The sequence below is a fragment of the Solanum verrucosum genome, unplaced genomic scaffold, assembly GCF_900185275.1.
Source record: "Solanum verrucosum unplaced genomic scaffold, falcon-dt-bn FXZP01000235.1, whole genome shotgun sequence".
In the NCBI taxonomy this organism is placed as follows: domain Eukaryota; kingdom Viridiplantae; phylum Streptophyta; class Magnoliopsida; order Solanales; family Solanaceae; genus Solanum; species Solanum verrucosum.
This window is the reverse complement of record NW_026019948.1, coordinates 1,320,016-1,340,437: the sequence shown is the minus strand read 5'-3', so window position 1 is coordinate 1,340,437 and position 20,422 is coordinate 1,320,016. Positions and strand designations below refer to the sequence as shown.

The 20,422-nt window shown below is 34.5% G+C and overlaps 2 protein-coding genes across 2 annotated transcripts; both read left to right on the top strand.

Annotated features, from left to right (window-relative positions):
* The first annotated feature begins 716 nt into the window (after positions 1 to 716).
* LOC125813098 (transcription initiation factor TFIID subunit 4b) lies at positions 717 to 12,224 on the top strand. The gene is made up of 15 exons (XM_049492585.1): positions 717 to 931; positions 1,046 to 1,151; positions 3,234 to 3,823; positions 3,906 to 4,001; positions 4,088 to 4,172; positions 4,272 to 5,038; positions 7,777 to 7,907; positions 8,019 to 8,106; positions 8,227 to 8,362; positions 8,493 to 8,548; positions 8,630 to 8,686; positions 8,785 to 8,925; positions 9,062 to 9,127; positions 9,252 to 9,516; positions 12,006 to 12,224. The coding sequence occupies exons 1-15, from the start codon at positions 893 to 895 to the stop codon at positions 12,185 to 12,187; spliced, it is 2,805 nt and encodes a 934-aa protein (XP_049348542.1). The 5' UTR covers positions 717 to 892; the 3' UTR covers positions 12,188 to 12,224.
* Positions 12,225 to 17,548: 5,324 nt separating this feature from the next.
* On the top strand, positions 17,549 to 18,025 carry LOC125812827 (uncharacterized). Its single transcript, XM_049492289.1, has one exon. The coding sequence runs from the start codon at positions 17,620 to 17,622 to the stop codon at positions 17,968 to 17,970; it is 351 nt and encodes a 116-aa protein (XP_049348246.1). The 5' UTR covers positions 17,549 to 17,619; the 3' UTR covers positions 17,971 to 18,025.
* The last annotated feature ends 2,397 nt before the right edge of the window (positions 18,026 to 20,422 follow it).

The window sequence follows — 20,422 nt, the reverse complement described above, 5'->3', positions numbered from 1 at the left end:
ATGGGAAAAACCTCTCAGCTAAAGAAATTTGGCAATTTTTTATTATGATACCCTCAAATTTTATCAGTGTATTATATAATTAAAAGAACCCAAAAAAGGAATCTGAACAGAACCAAGTTAAGACAATAGAATTTTTTGATATGTTGAAAATTATCGTCCACTGAATCTTCCTTGCAGTCATTTTATTTATAGTTGTAATGTTCGGGTCAATTTTCACACACCTTTTATAGTTTTGCTATTTGTCTATTCGAAGAAAAAATGGAACAACAAACCAAATGCCAATACATGATAAACGAATACAAATGAATATATATAATACTCAAAATTACATAGTTGACCTAAAGAAAGCAAAAAAGGATATCCATAAGAAAATAATTAATAACCAAAACCACCAAGATATCTCCCAAATGTGCCTTCTACAAATAATCCTGCTGCAGCCTAAAAATAGAAATGGCAATAGAAAACTTTAAATAAGTTTATCTGAGGTATATTACCAAACAAGTTGGATGCACAATTCACTTAAAAATTTAAGGCATAGGCATTCTTGATATCTTAGATTTTTTTAAGACTGTCTAAGTTTTTGCACTAATTAATGGTTATAAAGATTATAAAATATTATATAAGGCAGTGTTCGTCCATGCTTATAAAATATATATACACACTGCAAGAACCGATTTCAATTTGTTCTTCGCGTCTTCATTAGAAAATTCAATCAAGTATAATTTTCCGGAGACTGGAAATTTGCTACTCTTCTTCCTTAATCTTTCGAAAAATCAACTCGCACATTCATGGAAACCTAGAATTACATCAATTAACAGATCTCCCATTTCCTCCTTTTTGAAACGAATCAATTGCTGTAATATACGGTTATATATAACCATTTCCCGAATCAATGGATCCGTCTATCATGAAGCTCCTTGAAGAAGACGAGGTTGGTACTTTTTTTTTTTTTTTTTCGAATTAGCCCCTTTCATGTACTGGGTCACAGATATGTATGTTTGTGGTTGCAATGGTGGATTTATGTGAATTTTGGATATAAATATAGGATGAAACAATGCATTCGGGGGCGGATGTGGAGGCATTCACTGCTGCCCTAAACAGGGATATCGGTGGAGATAATTCACAATCTCAGCCTTCGGATTCCGATAGCGGTAATATATTATCACTATTTAGTGATTAAATATTGTCAATTTCATTATAGATTGTAATTCAACTAAGTTTATTGCCAACTGCAAAGATTAGGCTAAATTCTGGTCATTAGATGTATATTGGTTCTTGAGTGAGTAGTGTTTTTTGGTAAAGATTGTGTTATGTTGGCATTACTAACATGGGAAAATAAGTAGTAGGGAGACTGCTAGGGTGAGTAATTGCTAATGGAAGGGTAGAAGTAGGGGAAGTTGTAGTTGTTGTCAAGAATTTGGAGGGGAGAAAGTGTGGGTACTTTATGGCACCTATGGAAGTTTTGTGGTGGAGAGAAGCTAAAATATCGCAAAGTTGTTGGGTGTGCACTGTGCATGGGGTGGTTTGGAACCATCATAGATTCACAATTTGACTAAGTAACAATGAAGTATAACAGTAATGCAGTGTAAAACAAGGATATCAGCTGTTCTTATCCCTATTGCTAAGAAAGCTTTGGATGAAGGTCTAAGTATTAGATGTCAACTATTTTATTTAGGAGCTTTAGCATTTTTACGTCAAAATAAATTCTTTAAGTAGTATCGGAATTTAGTTGACACGGGGCTTATTCATCTAGCTGAATTATTGTTATTCAATTCTATTGTTCCTATGATTATTGCTTTTGATTATTGTTATTTTTCTATTATTACGTGTACATCTGTTCCTATTGTGCATTTCCTAAAACACACTTTGAATTCACTTGGTGCTTGAAGCCAGCAGACCTTGGTGCCTTCTAGCTTTTCACCTTTAACACTGAATTATACTAATAGAGTTTTCCCCTACTCAAGAAAGCAGTATTTACGATGCTACTTTTTTTTTATTTTTAAAATAAGTATTTTTGTATTATATCACAAAACAGTAAATGGGTTGTACTGAAACCATTATATACAGATGTCTCCTTTTCCACTGGTTTCAGTCTATATTGAGTCTAAAACATTAATTACTGATACAGTGGCATTGGAGTATACTTGATTACTCCAAAAACATAACAATAAAGTGCAGTTTAACTTGACTTTCTAGACATCATTCTCTATGCTCTCAAAACACCTAGAATTCCTTTCTTTTCAAATAGTCCACCATATACTAGCAGGGATAATTCTCCATCTGTTTCTGTCCTTTGCATTCACCCCTGCTGCCTCCCAACTCTTCAAAGCCTCTGATACCTTTCTGGGCATGGTCCAGGAGATGCCTTTGAGGTTCAGAAAAATTCTCCATAGTTAGGTATACTTGCAGTGTAGGAACAAATGGTTCACTGTCTCTAATGCCTCCCCACAAAGGAAACAACTATAGCAAAGGTCAATGTTCCTTTTTATCTTCTTTTAATGTAGGTCAAACCCATTTCAGTATTAACAGTGATACTCTTTTATAATAATGTTTCCGGATCCCTCTATTACATTTTGCCTCTGTTGCTTTAGTATCACCCTCCTATTATCTCATTCTTCGATTTCTTATTAGCATATGTTATTTCTTTTGCTTTCGGCTGTTGTATTATTTGCTATTGATACTGTTTTGTTCTTCACTACGGTATTTCCTTTTCAAACTTGCTTTAAACTGCTTTATTTGAGCCGAAGATCTTTCGGAAACAACTTCTTTACCTCCACAAGTTGGGGATGTGTATCCATCACCCTCCTCAGAACTCACTTATGGACACACTAGGTATGTTGTTGTTGTAATGTATGTCAAACCTCCTCAAGCAGGAGCCAAACAATGGTTTTTCTTGCTTTGTCCTCTTGATGGCTCGAACCCTTTACCCTCATTGTTGTAGGTGAAGGGCCCTTTTGACTAAGCTATCTTCCCTTGCCTTAACAAAGAGAAGAAATGTTTTTCCAGTTTGCAAATTCATCTGTGTTTCATATATCAGCAGAGTAAACATTTCAGAGTTGCATGAGAATATCTAAGCTGAAAGAGTGTTGATGTGAAGACGATTTGTGATTGTGGTCAGAACTTTTGTCTTAGAAAGCTACTTTATATTCATCACTTGCTTACTTTGTCTTCTTTCAGTATTCTGTTTCTCCTTCCTTGGAAACAATCTTATCTTTTGCATAATTTACAAACAGTACCATTGTCTCAAGGAAGCAGTTATACCTCAAATCAGTTTGCCCCATGGCAAACTGCTAACCATGACGAAAATGCCAGTTGTTGTAGCCTTCAAGATTCAGAGACCATGCAGCCAAAGGAGGAAACTTTGTCTGATATGCAGTTGAAGAGACTTGATACAGATTCTCAGAATCAGCAGCAAAAAAATGATTCATCACAGGAGATCAATTCCCTTCCTTTGCAGCATATATCCCAGGACAGTTATCACACCACAGAGGTTGAACAGGACACACTTCATTCTTCTAGAGCAGTGAGTATGCAGAATCCTGAAAAGAATACGCAAAATCCAGAATCTCCACATCTAAATTTACAGGGGGTAAATAATCTACAATCCATGCAGTCTTTGACAACAGGAACTAGTGGTCTGCCACGTGTGGCAACAGTGGCAAGTAATCAGTCAGAATCTGCAACTGGGTCGAGCAGCCAAGCAGCAATGAATATAGCTAAACAGGGAAAACAAGTTCCTTTTGCCATGCTTTTCCCTCACATACAACCCCAACTTGATAAGGACAGGGCAGCGCAACTCCAGACACTTTACGTTAAACTCAAAGTAATGTTATAGCTGACTTTTTTGTGCTCATTTTGCCTTTTCTGTTATGTTAGTTTTGTCATCAATTGGAATATGTACACAGAAAAATGAAATTTCCAAGGAAAGTTTTGTAAGGAACATGAGAAGTATAATTGGTGACCAGATGCTCAAAATGGCTGTATATAAATTTCAATCTCAGGTAGATGAAACAGCAATTTCAGTTGTTACATCAATAGTGAAATTCTCAATCATTGTGTATTAACTCTATATCGAAGTTTAATTCAGGCATCGAAAAACTCACAGTCTGTTCCCGGTCAATTTCCTCAGTCTCAGGCTTCGCAGCAGCAACATTCGCTCATGCCAGCTGATGGTACCTTTGTTCTCTTAATCTCTTTGGTCTGTTCTAATCAGGTTTGAGCTTATTTCTGACCTTACTTCTCTACCGTTGCTCCTATTCGAATTTGGACAGATTCTAGCAATATGGCAATTGAGAGTAAAGCTCAAAAGTTGCACGAGATGGAAAACCAAGCCGATCTGCGTGGAGCCCAAGGAAGCCAGATGCCTTCTTCTGGTTTGACTGCTGTAAAACAAGAAAGGGATCACTCACCATTTCCAATTCAGGGACTTAACAGACAACAGCAACAACATTTACACTTCTCGCAGGCATCTTTTCCCACATTTGCAAATGCTGGGAACAATTACAGTGCATATTCTGCATCTAATGTCAACTCTTCAACAACACAACCTCTTAAACAGCAATCTGATGATGCACAAATGAGACAAATTTCAGTTCAACAGAACAGAAATGCAACTCAGTTTGGAGTGCCAACACAGGCCATGGGAATAATGAGTGCCCCTAAGTTTGAAAAGCAAAACACTTTTGGCGAAGCCAAAAGATTACCTGGTGGGGGTCTTAATATTTCAACTACTTCAAGAATCCAGCAGACCTCAGTTCAGTGGCAACCCTCTGCCAATAAAGAGCAGAAAAGTATTATTTCATCACCAATGACCAATCCAAAGCCTGAACCAATTGATCATTTCCATGACCAGCTACATAGATCCCAGTTATCGCCCTTCTCCTCTGTTCAAGTGGATCAAGGAAATTCCACTTCGGAAAGTTCAAGGGATGAATCTATTGAACAGACCTCCAGAATTGGTTTATCATCAACGACTAGCATGAAACCTTCAAATTCAGCCTCGTCTTCCATGTCATCTCATATGGACACTAGCACGTTGGTAATTTTCTTGGTTTGCAACTTTTCATCCTGACTTGATTTATTGACTTCTCAAATGAGGATATATCATAGATTGTAGAAGTATAAGAACATGTTTTTTTATACATGCATGCATATGTACATACATATATGTATACATAGATATATTTCTAGACATGCATTTTTTTAAAAATAAATTCTGTGTCACTATTTTTTTGGCTGACTTTTCCTTCTCTGCTCTATGAATTGACTGTTTCATTATTGAACTATAACTAATGAAACTCCTCTAAAAAAGAAATTTGAAAAGCTTGTCTATGGAGAACTCTCTATATTTTACAGAAGAACCGCTTATGTTACTACCCAAGATTATGAATGTACTGTCTACTTTGGCCCTACAGACCTCAGGGATTTGTCCCTTGGACTACACCTTCAGGAATAGGAGACGAGAAGAATGGAGAGGGTAGAGTTCAACTTTTTGCTTTTGAATTGATTTAGGGAGTGATAGGAAGGGAGCAGGGGAGAGAGGGAGGAATAAGGTTATGAACAAGTGATAAAGTTTATATCTGTCCAAAAGTGAGCAGAAAATGAGAGAAGCTGACCTCTTTAAATGAGAATCCTATAGTGCCAAAAAAAACTATAAATCTTACTAACAGTTGAAATACTTCATTAAGGGCTGGCACCAAGTAACAACAATCCATTTTTCTCCCTCATTATTTATCCAAAATCTTTTAAAATCCCCCTTTCAGCTCTCCTTCTTTCTCCCACATGGTCTTCCTTCCTTTCTTATTCTTTCTTTCAATCCAAAACATTTGTAAAAAGACAACTCTATCACTGTCAAACAATTGTCGACTTGTTTATTCTTTTGCTAAATTTGGTTTTCAATCTTGCATTCATTTTCTCTAACTTAGAGCCTATTTGGATTGGCTTATGTTAGGTGTTTTTAAGCCAAAATAGCTTTTAAGCAGTTTTTGTAGTGTTTGGGTAAAACAAAAAAGTGCTTTTAAGCCAAAAACAAAAATAACCCAAAATCCATTTGTTAGAAATTCTAACTTATGACTTTTGGCTTATAAGCCCATCCAAACAGGCTCCTAATCCACTTTATCCTTATTATTTTGGGTAACTTAAATAATTCTTATTTCTGTTTTTATAACTTTTTAGAGCCGTGTTACCACCGTAACGGCTTGGTCTTACATTTGTCCATCAACACGATATCATGGAACTCATTCCTACCTTCAACAATGGACAAAAACTTTCTAATCTTTTTATCCATAATGGAACTAAAAACGAAAACATTACTTTGAAAAACTGTTCAAATTTCAGCTTGTAGTAAGTATTTTATCTTTCATCTCAAAATGATGAGGAAATAGCTTTGAAGCGAGCTGCAATATGGTAGTACAGGTTGATGCCATTAAATCCACTTTAACATAGTTCAGAATTTGTAATATTCTTCAAGTCAATAAGGAGGAAAGCAATCGTTTTATGCTATTACATGTAACAAAGAGAAATACATTTCATCTATTTTTATCTTTAGGATAATGGAGCATCTGGAACTCTACGGTAGAAACCCGACCTGTTAGTTGTTCTTCTATTGGAGTATTTTCTCTTTTTCTGGTTTTTGAAAGAAAACCAATGGCATTTAAACAGAAATATAGGACTGGTTAAAGTAGAAAGTACAGATTTTTTTCCCACAAAGCCCTCACTGCAGAGGGTCAAAGTGAACGTAGAAAGTTTTTGGAAACATGAGATCTGTTTCTGGCAGCACTTTGGTAGTCATCGTATATCTTATTTCTCACTTACAATATTTTTTGATTGCACATCTCTTGAGCTTGCTAAAATATTTATGTTTTGTCTTGCATTCAGTGTTTTCAAAAATGTTTTTGGGGCAAGTTTCGGGGGGGGGGGCGTACCAAAAACACTCCGGGGCGCAAATTGAAGGCGTAGCTCCATAGGGCGTAAGTCTCGAGCATAAAAACATAAATCCTAGGCGTAAAACGTACGCCCCGAGTGTTATTTTTGTTTAAAACCGTTTTGTTTTAAATCATATTTTTCATTTTTGATGTAATGATACTTATATTTTTGTGCTATCATGTTTTATCATGTTAGTGATTTTTGCTAAAATGGATAAATAAACTCTCATAGAAAATGACATTATTGTAAATAATTTTTTAGATAATTGTGTCTGAAAATAGGATAGAGCTTTCATAGCACTATTTTCCTGAGACAACTTTATTCATTTTTTGTTATTACTTTTACACTTTTTATCCGTTTCTTCTTTAAAATATATAAACAATAATCCGTGCAAGTATTAATTGAGGGTGGAAGGACTAGTAAATGTGAAGATGGATGATAATTTCATTTTAAGGATTATTTTTGGCAATTATCATTTTTTGTGGTGTTAGTTGTTACTTTTCTCAAATGGTAACTATAATACTTTTTTCTATAGTATTGGTTATTAATACATTTCTCAACTAATAATTATTATATTTTTTCCCGATATTGTTGGCTATTTATTAAAACTTATTTGTAAAATAAAATTTTACTTTTGCTTATTTTCTTAGTAATAATTATAAATTTGAATATACATGAGATGTACGCCCCGTAGATCCATGGAACTTACGCACCGTGTTTCGGGGCTTATGTCTCGCCTCGCGCTCCCGCCTTTTATAACACTGCTTGCATTATATCTTATTTGTTTGAAGTTGTGAATTAGATGCATGCTTCTCACTGTCACTTTTGTTCTTTCACTTTTTGTTACTTCAGTTAACTTCTCGGACACTTTCTGTGACATCTCCGCTTGGGCTAGGAAACAATGGAAAGACTCCTGTGAAAAAGCCTTCCATTGGACAGAAGAAGCCCCTTGATGCGCTAGGTTCCTCACCTCCACCTTCGGGGTATACTATTCTGAGCACCTTTACTATGATGTTTTGCTGGTATAGTGTCTCAATATTTTGTGTGTTGTATTGATTCCACTTTGTATTGTTTTATCCCTTCACATTTCACAGAAAGAAGCAAAAGGTATCGGGAGGTTTTCTAGATCAGAGCATTGAACAACTTAATGATGTTACTGCTGTTAGTGGAGTTAATCTAAGGGTAATACCTCCTTCGATGCCCAACAGTGGAATGTATCTTGTGCTCATCACTAGTTGTTTAAAGCATTTAATCTGAAGTATTTCCAAGTAGTTTGATATTATTTTGTAATTCATAAAACAGGAAGAGGAAGAGCAACTATTTTCTGGGCCCAAGGAGGACAGCCGAGTTTCTGAAGCATCTCGTCGAGTTGTGCAAGAAGAAGAGGAAAGGCTGATTTTGCAGAAAATTCCACTTCAGAAGAAGTTGGCAGAAATCAGTTAAATCCCTCTTTTAGATCTTCCCTTTTTTTCGATGTGCAACTTGTTATTATACAATTACATGATAGAGTAAGTCATCTTCCTAACTAAATTGCAATGTTTTCTTGCTTACCTGATTCTGTCTGACAGTGGCAAAATGTGGTTTAAAGAATATGAGCAGTGATGTGGAACGATGCTTGTCGTTGGTGAGATATGATCTTTTTCTGTTTGTTTTACTTTTTTTGGGAAATTCTTGTGCCACTGAACTTTGAACTTTCAACTTCCAGTGTGTGGAGGAAAGAATGCGTGGACTCATAAGTAGTCTCATCAGACTGTCAAAACAGGTTAACATTCTGCTTGGTTAAATTCTTTCTAAAATATGCTATGTGAAAAGCTTATAGGATTCTCATATGAACCTGAGATAGAGGTCTGCTTTCTGTAGAGAGTTGACATTGAGAAGTCAAGACACAGAACAATTGTCACCTCAGATGTTCGTGAAGAAATCATGTCAATCAATCGAAAAGCCCGGGAAGAATGGGAAAAGAAACAGGCTGATGTGGAAAAACTCCAAAAGGCAAATGAAGTGAGTTATCCTTCTTTCCACTTTGAGCGTTCTTCAACTAAGTTTCTACTGGTCAATGTTAATATGGAAAATTATGTTATCTGTTCCAAAAAAATGACAATATGGAAAACGTGTAACTTAATGACTTGGATATCAGCCTGAAGGTAGTATTGGAGTTGACGGGGATAAGGAGAAGGATGAGGGTCGCGGGAAATCAATAAAGGTACATACTCTCCCTTGCTCACACTTCTGTTTTTCTGGATAGTTTTAAGATCCATAGAGAAGTGTCAAATGTAATTTCTTTCATAACTAACTTTGATCCTTCCCAACTGTTTGTATCTTTGCAGGTAAACAAGGAAGAAGATGATAAGATGCGAACTACAGCTGCAAATGTTGCTGCTCGAGCTGCTGTTGGAGGGGATGACATGTTGTCAAAGTGGCAATTAATGGCTGAGCAGGCAAGACAAAAGCGTGAAGGGGGAGGTGATGTGGCTTCTGGTTCACAGCCTGGTAAAGATGTGACTAGGAAGAATTTATCAGCTCCCACAAGGAGCTCAAAGGACCCCCAAGAAGCTGAGAAACCGATCCAGTCATCTGCAATAGCCACACCTGGTATGTATGATAATGATCCGTTATTGGACCTAGTTTCGAGATTCATATGACTAGCATTCTAAATATGAATGATGTTTCTCATATTCATGGTGTTTAGAGTAGTTATGACTTTGGTTAACATGATTGATATGATCCTGAATCACACATGGTTTGAAATCATATTTTAGCTTTTCTTTTGCATAAACTACCATATGAGGCATATTCAGAGATTTGAAAATATAGAAAAGTTATAATTTGAAATATTTTCCTTTCCAAAATGTTTAAGAAAATTCTGTTGTTAGACGGGGTATCAGTTACTTGTAGATCTCCTTCATGTGTAATAACACCAAGTATTACTAGACTTTCTAGATGATCAAAACCTTATAACCCCAACAAAGCGTTGAAGCAAATTGATAAAATAAGAAGGAACATTCTTTTGGAGGGTATGGATGTATGGTAGCACTCAACAAAAATATTATCTGGTCAGTTGGACCAAAGTAATTAAGCCTAGACAGTCTGTGGGTGCCTAGGACCAAGGGATCTGCCTGTCCATAATAAATCTTCGCTCATGTAACGGTCCTGGAAGTATTGCAATGAGGAAGACTCTTTCTGAAGATTTATTATTAAAATTAAACATGGGGAGCAAGACTTCTGGCACACTTTTAGTATACTCTTATTGTTGCCCCCTGAAAATACATAAGCAGACTTTGGGAAGATTTTTCCAAGTATGCCTATTTTAGAGTATGGCTGGGGAATAGTACTTTACAGGAAAAACTCCAATAAGACAATACCAGTTAAATGTGCTGTCCCGAGCCACAGTCAGCCAATGCAGGGAAGAGAACTCTTGGAATTTGCACTGCAGAAGGAATTTTTCAAGACTTGGTGGTGGATTAGCTGGGAGTTCTTCTTGATAGATTGCAAGGGTTCTCAATTGACACTTCTAAAAAGGACAGATTAGTTTGGAGTTTCAGCCAGGTTGGTGCATATTTTCTTAAATCTTGTTAAAAGATCTGCTCCAACAGCAATATTCCTGAAGTGTGACCCCAGTGACTTGTCTAGAAAGTATTCCAACAAGATAGCCTGTTTTAGTTGGTTAGCAATCCGGGATGCTTGCTTAACTCACGATAACCCTGCAAAAAGGGTAATAATTCTATGCAGCAGGTGCTACATCTGTCTACTAGAATCAGAAAACATCAACCATCTATTCCTCCATTTTCAAGCTGCCTGAGACATCGGAGTATATTCTTTTAAAACTTTTCGTGATGAGCTGGGTAATGACCTATACCATTAAAGAAACATATATCAGCTGGCAGTGGCGGCGGAGCCAGGAATTTCACGAAGGCTGTCCATCAGTTTATATGGATTGGGACAGCTGGGGTAGATGAAAAATGCCATTTTTGGAGTTGGATAGAAAGAAGCCTTTGATATGTTTTGAGGGTGTCATTTCCCATCAATACAAAGTTAATGCTAGATGCCTAATGAGTCCTGTTTGCTGGTGTAAACTTGTAGATGTGAATGCACCATCGTGCCATTTTTGGAGTTGGATAGAAAGAAGCCTTAGATATGTTTTGAGGGTGTCATTTCCCATCTATACAAAGTTAATGCTAGATGCCTAATGAGTCCTGTTTGCTGGTGTAAACTTGAAGATGTGAATAGTCTAGATAAATTTATGGATTTTGTTAGCTCCTTGAATTACTACTGGTAACCAAAGGTTAATTGTACAGGAGCTACCTTTTCTCCTCAGCTGATGTAATATTGGCATCCTTTTGATGCATTTTCAATGAAATTTTCTCATTTTACTTGATCCAAGAAAAAAAACACCACCACCAAACATCCTTACTAGAATGAACTCAGCAACTAAATGGAAGAGGGAGGGTCGATATTGGTTGAAAATACTAGAATGAGATGTATGTAGATCAGCCAAGAGTATCCTAGCATTGAACGTGATAAATTTCCTTCCAAACAATCTTGTGGCAAGCTCTGAGTTTGGCGTCTTAGATGTTTCCAAAGTTCCCTCCCGGGCCGGCGAGGTAGCCAGAAACAGATCCATGATTTGAATTTTATGGGTTTGGAATCCTAGAACACCAATCTCAAGTACTAATAACTAGGTTTGAAATTTGATACTTGTACATATTAAACGGATTTCTTAACACATATAAAGCGTCTAGGTCAAAGCTATTGGGTTCGGCTGACTTAGCACCTGGATGTAGCTTAGGTGGTAGAGTGCCCACTTAGCATCGAGAGATAAACAACACCGCGCATATCCACTTTTAACCCCTAGTTATTGGGATTGAGGCACAATATTAGTTTTTTTTTTTTTGTAAGGATTGAAGTGTTTATGATCCAGGAATGTGTGTGATATTACCGTTCTTTGTTGATTTCAGGACATTTGGTTGATATTTCTTCTTGCTTAGTGTGGTTACTCAGGTTTAGCCTGTGCACTAACCATTTAGCTGCTGTAGCCTTTGAGCATTTCTCTTAATTTCTTTGGACTACTCTCTTTTCTGTAGGTGCTGTGAGAAGAGCCGGGAGAACTCGAGGGATAATAACACAAACTAGGATTACTCGCAGTATTACTGTAAAAGATGTGATCGCCGTCCTAGAAAGAGAACCTCAAATGTCTAAGTCTACACTGATATACCGCTTGTATGAGAAAGCTCGGTCCAATGCTTCATCAGCTGAATCATCCTGATTTCCAGAAGCAGCATAAATCTTGAACTATAGCCCTCTTTTTTTTCCTTTTGATAAGAATTTGTAAATCTTGTTAATGATCCGAATGACATAAACTATTTACCCCAGTTTCATGTTGCTGAGATTACTAGATAACTTGTGCCCTTTTCAATCTGGATGATTGCATGTAAAAGTTAATTAGTTGGATTAGAGTAGGTGAAAACTATCAAGATGTAAGAGTATCTTTGTAGAACAATTGTATTCCCTTTTTACCCCCAAAAAAGTTCACTTCAAATACAAGTTGAATGATGTAAAGGGGGAACAACAAGAGAGACACTCATTACCAACCATTTATTTTATGGTTCTTCATGACTAAAACTACTTTATTTTAATTTTAATAAAGAAAGAGGGAACACGAAAATAATTCTTTCGTTCTTACTTTGTATTTTATATGATCTAAATAATAAAACAGTAGGCCTTTGGTCCCACTTTAATTATTAAGTCTTAATCTCAACACAAACAAAAAGTTGAATTTATTTGTGCGACTGACTTGTTTATAGTAATGTGCTATACTTGTTAAGTTGTAATTGTCATGAGAACAAATGGACTACCTTACCTTTTTAGTAAATCATATATTTATATAAAAGAGAACCCTAGACACGTCTACGTGGCGCTACTACAAGCTAGAATTTTCTTTTAAATTTATTTATTTCCAAAAATAGTCTTTCCCTTTCATGAAAATATGTGACTTTTATGAAAAGTAATGATTTTTATGAATAGTTATCCAAAAATAGACATCCCTTTCATGAAAAGATGTGACTTTTATGCAGAATAACGACTTTTATGACGAGTTACGACTTTTATGAAAAATTGTAACTTTTATGAAAGGTTCTGACCTTTCCGAACAGTTGTAACTTTTCAAAGAGTTGTGACATTTTCGATAAGGCACAATAAGCATTCGTTCACACTATCCTTTGTTGTCTATTTGAGGGATTTCCTCTCATTTTAAAACAATGAAAATTCTGAACTTCTTCTTCTTCTTCTTCTGCACAATTAAATATTCAAGTACTTTGCTCTCGTTGAATGGCTCACTGACACCATTGTTCTTGTATCAATATACTTGTGAATAAAAGCGTTCCATCCTGAGAGGATCTATTCCATTAAACCTCGGGTACTAGAGGGAATAATTTCCTTAAGGGGACACTGTGCATTCAGTGAGCTCAATTTTTTACCTTTCTAGTTCATTCTATTGTTATAGATCCTGGTAAAATTTTTTTACAGTCATTAATTTATGCTTATGATATTAATTGTTGTTTTTCAGTACATGTTTTAAACTTTGTTGTTTATGTTTCTGCAAAGTTATTATTATAAGTATTTGTTAGTACATATAAATATTATTTATTTATTAGAAAATTTAATATCTCATGTTGATGCTCATCTGATTTCCCTAAAATATCAAATAGTAATACTTCGTGGAGGCAAAAGGATAAATTATAAAATCAAATTAAAGATGATTGATTGAAGGATAAATGATAAGATGCTATAATTAATAATTTCCTTTACATTATTAATGTTTGTTACTACGTAATCTTGTATGTAAGATAATATAGTGTTTTAGTTTTAATGACTGATAGATTGTAAGTATTATTTTATAAATTATGTGATATTAAATTTTCACACAAAGCGCGGATAATTTTACTAATTTAAAGAAAAAAACATAATGACATGACAATAATTCTTAACATCACCACTAGAGCCGTCAAAATGGGCTTAGCCCATGGAGCCGGTCCAACCCTACCCGTTAATGAGGTAGCGTTAACCCTGAGGGGTAGCTCAGCTGGTAAAGGCCTGGGACAAAGTCCTTCAGGTCGCCGGTTCGAGCCCCAGCAGGGCCACTGGAGGCATTACAAACCGGCCGCGTCTCCAGGGCCCCGTGGAACTAACCGTGGTGGACCCGCCTTGAAACAGCGGGACCCGGTGGGTATAGCTAGTCGGGTTCGCAAAGCGACGTCCGGAAACCACGGTTAAAAAAAATAATAATAAAATAAAATAATGAGGTAGGGTTGGATATGATTTTTCAAGCCCATTTAAAACTAGGGCTTATAAGCCCGGCCCATATAAGCCCTTGGCCTTTGAGACTTGATCAGGATTGGGTCGGGGTCTGCCCATGGGCCAAAACTTTTTATTCAAGAGTAATTTACAATAATCTCACTAGTATATAATCTAATAATTTGAATACACGCTATGTTGTATATTATGAATCTTCGTATTCAGATACCCGTATCTCGGAATATATAGACTCAAAATTAGGTTAATTTGTTCTAGATACACTCTATCAAAGTAGATTCGCATGTATCTAGGATACATATACATATCTCGCGCCCTCACCTCCCTCCCATCTTGCTTGTCACTCTCTCATCTCACTCACATATCTGGTATGCGAGATCAATGCTAATTACACTAATTTTTTGCTAGTGTTATTGAAACAACACCATTGTTTGCCATATTTGATTTGAAAATCTTCTCATTTTCTTGATGTTATAGAATTACAAGTTTAAAAAGAAAAAAAAAAAGGGCTAGCCAGCCCCAGCTCTTGGCCCTTCTAGGATTGGGTTGGGTTGAGCATTTTCAAGCCCTACCAAATGAAGGGTCAGCCCGCCCTAGCCCTTCAAATTCCTTTGCGTGCGAGGCTTGGACCGACCATTTTTGACAGCTCTAACCACCACCACCAACTTAATATCGGTGTTGTCCCACAAGTGAAGTCTGTAATTCTTACGGTTAATGCTAAAACTCCTTACCATATTATTTTTCCTATTAATGAAAAAGATATTTTAAAAAAATGGGAGAGCTTCTGCCTAATAAGATGAGCTGTTTCTAGTTACTATAATTTAATTTTGATAGTGCCCCATCAGTAACAACCTTCTCTACCACTTTTGTCTTTGTATGATACACATTTCAATATAATATTAAAGTTGCATTCATATACCAAAACTTTACGGGACCGCAAGCCTCGAAAGCCAAAAAACAAAAAGGAAGTTTTGGGCAGAATTTAGGTGCATGTCTAAGAAAAACAAATGAGTATTATTCTAAGAAGAATAAATACATTCTTTAACGTAGCACAAAAGCAAAGTCCTCATTAAGACCCCCCCTAAACAAAACCAAACATAAAATTACGTCCATAATATCAAGAAACTTGAATAGTTTCATCCATTAGAACTTAAAGAAAAAACTGTTTTCGTGAAATTGGTAAATCACGAGTTCAAATCATGAAAATACTGTGTATTTTTATACTACTATAGAAAAATTAAAGCTTGTACTGCCTTGCGAAAAAATTTATAATGATAAAAGGTTCAATCAACAATAGTTGTGTGAAACTCCATTTTCTTTTAACACTTGGATAGTGGACCCTTTTCTTACATTTTACATGTTATCCACCACTTCTCTTCCACTCACTCCTCTCTTCTTTTATTTTCTGTTTTTTTACTCCTAATAAATATCTAATTTTTAAATGCATAATTAAATAATTATTACATCTGATAAAAAAATATAGATGAACATATTTTCTGTTAAATTATTTAAAAACTTTTAGAACTGTTAATTTTAAAAATAAACTTACTGCTCAATATTTTTTAATAAAATAAGTCAATTTCTGATCTTGTGTGTTTTTTTAATAAAATAAACCAATTTCTGATCTTGTTTAAAAATTATAGATAATTTTTTTATCTTAATTATAATTTAAAATACAAATACTAACGAGATAAACATGACAAATGGGATGAATTTATAAGCAATTTAAAAAAATTATGCAGGATAAAGCAAATCACATAGTGAAATTTAAGTCTTTTGAATTAAAACTTTAAATACTTAATTTATTCTTCAAGAATCAATTGGTTTCGACAACGTTTAAATTAACTACTCATTATATATTATTATTATTATTATTATTATTATACGTTTTCTATATATCAAGAGGTCTTCACATTCACTTACAATTTTATTTCTTTAGCATTTTTTCATTAAGTTTTAAAAGATTGTAACTAATTTTTTTTTTTAAAAAAGTAACTGATAATCTATGTTAAGATAATGACTGCACATATATGAACTAAAGTCTAAGACAAAACAAAAAGAGCTATCAAATAATAAATTTGAATTAATTTAATTTTTGAAAAACGCTAATAATTAAGAAATTGGATTTTTTTTAGTTAATTTTATACTATTAACAATATTAAATAATAAGATTATATTTAATATTCAGTCATGAGAACGTTTTCATTTGACAAAAAATATTTATTAGTATTTTTATTAATTATATCAATTGTTTACTTATATAGTTGAGAGTTGGATATTTATTAGGACTTAGGAGTAAAAAAAATGAAAGAAAAGAAGAGTGAGTCGAAGAAGAATAGTAAAAAAGTAAAAAAATGGGTCCAACATTCAACTGTCAAAAGAAAAAAAAAATGGATCCAACATTCAACTGTCAAAAGAAAAATAGAGTCTTACACAACTATTGTTGGTTGGGCGTCGTAAAATTTTTCCTGCATTGAAATGACGACATAATTGGCTGTCTTTAAAGTGGCAATAAGGAATGTTGTGCCGCCACGTTTAAATAAAGGTGATAATACCCACAGTGTCCCACATTTTAGACACACGTCTTCATATTTTTGGATGGTCATAATTTTTAATCATTCTCGTCTCAATTTATTTATCTAATTTTAATTTAAAATAAACTTTTATAAAAAATATAAAATAAAATTAAAATTTTATTACCTTAAGCTAAAGATATCTAGTACTTCCTTCGTGTCTATTTACTAGTCAAATTTTAACTTGTCACACTTATTAAGAAAATAATGAGTAGTATAATGAATTTACCATTTTACTTTTATTAATTGATAAAGTCCTAAACATACTCACTACAATTTTTCAAAGACATTAACTCAATATAATTAAATTGAAGATATAATACAAAAAAAGAAAATTATCCTTCTTTGATCTGTAAAAAATGACAAGTAAAAAGGAAAAATTAAATTAAAAATATTTGACAAGTAAATAAAAACAAATGGAGTAATAGTAAACATATTATTTAAAAGTTAGCTAGCACTTGACTGCTACCTTAATTTTAAAAGAGTAAAAAAAATAACACAAACAAATTGAAAACGAACGGAGTAATTATGAGCCGATGGACGAGTCTCTATAGTTGGAATACTGAATCAGATTCACTGCTACCTTTCCCTTTCCTCAAAATACTGAAAATAAAAAGAAGATAAGCTCAGAACCCATAGCATTATCTTACAACCCCTACCCCTACCCCTACCCCAACCCCAAATCGAAAATTTCGTAATTCTCACTCCATACCATAATCCCTTTTTAAAACCCTTTATTATCAGTTCACTACCTGCTGTAGACTCAAAATTTACCAAATTTCAACTTAATTTTGATCTTAGAAGACCAATAATTATGGCGATTTCGGATACTGTAGTGGGGAATTTAACGACGTTGTACCTGTTAGTGATAGCGGCAATGAAGGCGTACGGATTGATGACTGGACGGAGCTACGGCGGAGTTTTTGTGCTGATTGTATCAACAGCTGTTGTAGGAAGTGTATTGATTTTGAGTTTGACGTGGGATGTGTCACGTAAGGTTACTAGGTGTGCTTTGACACGCGATCGTCATCTTACTCAGAATCGGAACCAGCCACGTCATCATTCCGATGAGTTGTGTGGAGGTGGTATATGTTGGCACGGCGTTGCTGTTAGATCTCCGGCGTCGCAGTTTCGGTTCCGGCTTCCTCAGCACCACCCTCGCTAGCGGTTAAGAAAAGTGAAAATCGAGTGTCGATTTTAATTCACTGTAAGTATGTAAATTAGTTTTGGATCGAATTTTTCTATCTGTTTTATGGCTTTTTGACGATTGGAAAGTTGGGGAAAATTAGTGTAAAATAGTCATCGGAATTACAGTTTAGGCATGTAAATAAAAAATAGTATATGTGCAATCAGTTTTTTCTCGCGCTACGAGCTTTCACCTTTTTGTTGTTGTTCTGACTCGAATATTATCGTCTGAGTAACTTCACTTATCATGCAACAGATTTTACTTTTTTTTAAAATGTTTAATTTCGCCTTTCTAGGCAATGGTAAAAGCAGAATTTTCACGAAATTCAAAATATAAAAAAGTAAATGTACTTTTCTGATGAACTTGTAACTCCGCCCATACTCATGCAGTTCGTGGTCACTGATTAGGCGTTACAACATGCAGTTACATATGCAATTTTTTGTGTTAATAATGATGATCCTTTATTGTCACAATTTAATTTGTAAATGTTGGGTGATGCCAACATTCTGTTTATGGTAAGGCTCACGAGGGGTCTGAAGTCGGAGTCACTGATAAAACATTAGTGTTAGCTTACGGTGAACTTACTTGAAAAATAAAGTTATATTTTTACTATCGATTATAATTTTTGATAAGATGGTTAACCTTGCTTGGAGGACCTATGAAGTTTCTCTCTCTCTTTTTAATTCCTCCCTAGAAATTTCCATTTTTTTTTTTTGTTGTTTTAATGACTCGAATTCATAATGTTAAGATTGGAAGTGAAAGATACTTACCATTTAAGTACTCCCCGTCAGTTTACATCAGTTTCTTATCGAACTTTTTGCACCTATCTGGTTTGGGCTAAATGATCCTAATTTGTTTTTGTACATAGAAATCTCACTTTGGGTAGAATATTTTTTTTTAATCAGAAAACAATTTTATTTCCAAAGTCAAAACCTGGAATTTCTGGTTCAGGATTGAACTTATTGTCATTCAGTGAATTATTATCAAATGGTACTGACTCATTTTTATACATATAAGTATTGTTTCTTAGAAAGATATTTACAGTACATACTTTAGCAAAAGTATGCTAGCTAATTGCTAGTATTTTCATTTTTAACCTTTATTTTATGGATGAAGGAATATATTTTTACGAATAAAATAAAAATAATCTACATTTGGAAGAATGAAAGTGTGACTTACTTACTAGAGACGTGTTTAGTTTGCTGACTTGATTAGTGTGTTGTTGTGATTAAATTAGTTTCATTCATCCCAATCAATATAGTATGGTACAAGAAAATCAATTTAAACGCTAATAATGATTTTAAAAAATTACTTTCCCTTTTTCAGTAATAAGAAATTGTTACGTGAAAAAGAATATTTTCAATAAATTACAAGACAATCACGTATTTGTTATTTTTATACAAATAAAAGCTGGTTCATTGTCACTAATTTCGAAACGTATACGTTGTTGGTTCAGATAAGAAGTTGATATTACACAAGAGATACTTAAGAAAATAACAATGTCTTTCAGTAGTTCTAATAGCTCTTCTTTTTTTTAAAGACTTCTATCTATGTACTCCAAATAAACTTGACTATATTAAAATCACAATCAGAAACCTAGGACAACGCTGTCTGATTCATCTCGTGCGTATTTTGATAAATTCCACTAGATACCTGTCGTTTTCCATCACCAACAAGTACCGAGTAATTTTATCTATCAAGATTAAAAACAAATGAAAAAATATCACCTAATATTTCTTTCTACTAGAGTTTGCTGTCTTTTTATGTGTTTACAATATACAGTAATAGTTTCTAGTCATGTATTTTACTCTCGGGCAAAAATCATGTCTACTCCTAAATTTGTTTTAAAAAATGTCTTCTTCCATAATCTACGTCTTTCATATTCTAGCAAATAAGTAGTTAACAAACTGACTTCTGTGTTTTTTGTTTTTAAAAAACAAATTGGGAGTAGGAAAACAAGAAATGGGGGTTACAGGGATCGAATCCTCAATAACAAGATGCAAGTTTAAATAGTCAATTGAGCTACTAAAATTTCGCACCGAACTTCTATTTCGGCTTTGAACATGGGCGGTTGAATCTCTGATTACGTGATTTCAAACAATCAGCATCCCTACTTAAATCTTTTTCCAAAACATAACAGCAGTGATTTCTTCTCTTCCTCAAGAAAAACTTAAAAAAGAAGATAAGACACAGAAGATAAGGTCAGACCACAATGATAGACTTGAATGCTATCACATCACATACTAAATGATTAGAACCCTTTATGGGTTTCCCATCATTGTCTGGTGCCCACTTTCCGACCCCGATTAATATAGAATCGTGCCGAAAAGGTAAGCGACTCGATTCTCAAACCTCAAACCCAAAACCTCACAAAGGATCACTTCTACCCCCACCAAATATTTGGTGGTGAATGTTTAAGACTAGCAATAGT

Bases quoted from the DNA above. Each gene is read 5' to 3' on its own strand.
- LOC125813098 (XM_049492585.1), top strand. From the start codon at position 893: ATGGATCCGTCTATCATGAAGCTCCTTGAAGAAGACGAG. The intron at 3,824-3,905 runs GTAATGTTATAG...ATATGTACACAG, and splicing joins CACTTTACGTTAAACTCAAA to AAAAATGAAATTTCCAAGGA. The intron at 8,107-8,226 runs GTAATACCTCCT...TTCATAAAACAG, and splicing joins TTAGTGGAGTTAATCTAAGG to GAAGAGGAAGAGCAACTATT.
- LOC125812827 (XM_049492289.1), top strand. From the start codon at position 17,620: ATGGCGATTTCGGATACTGTAGTGGGGAATTTAACGACGTTGTACCTG.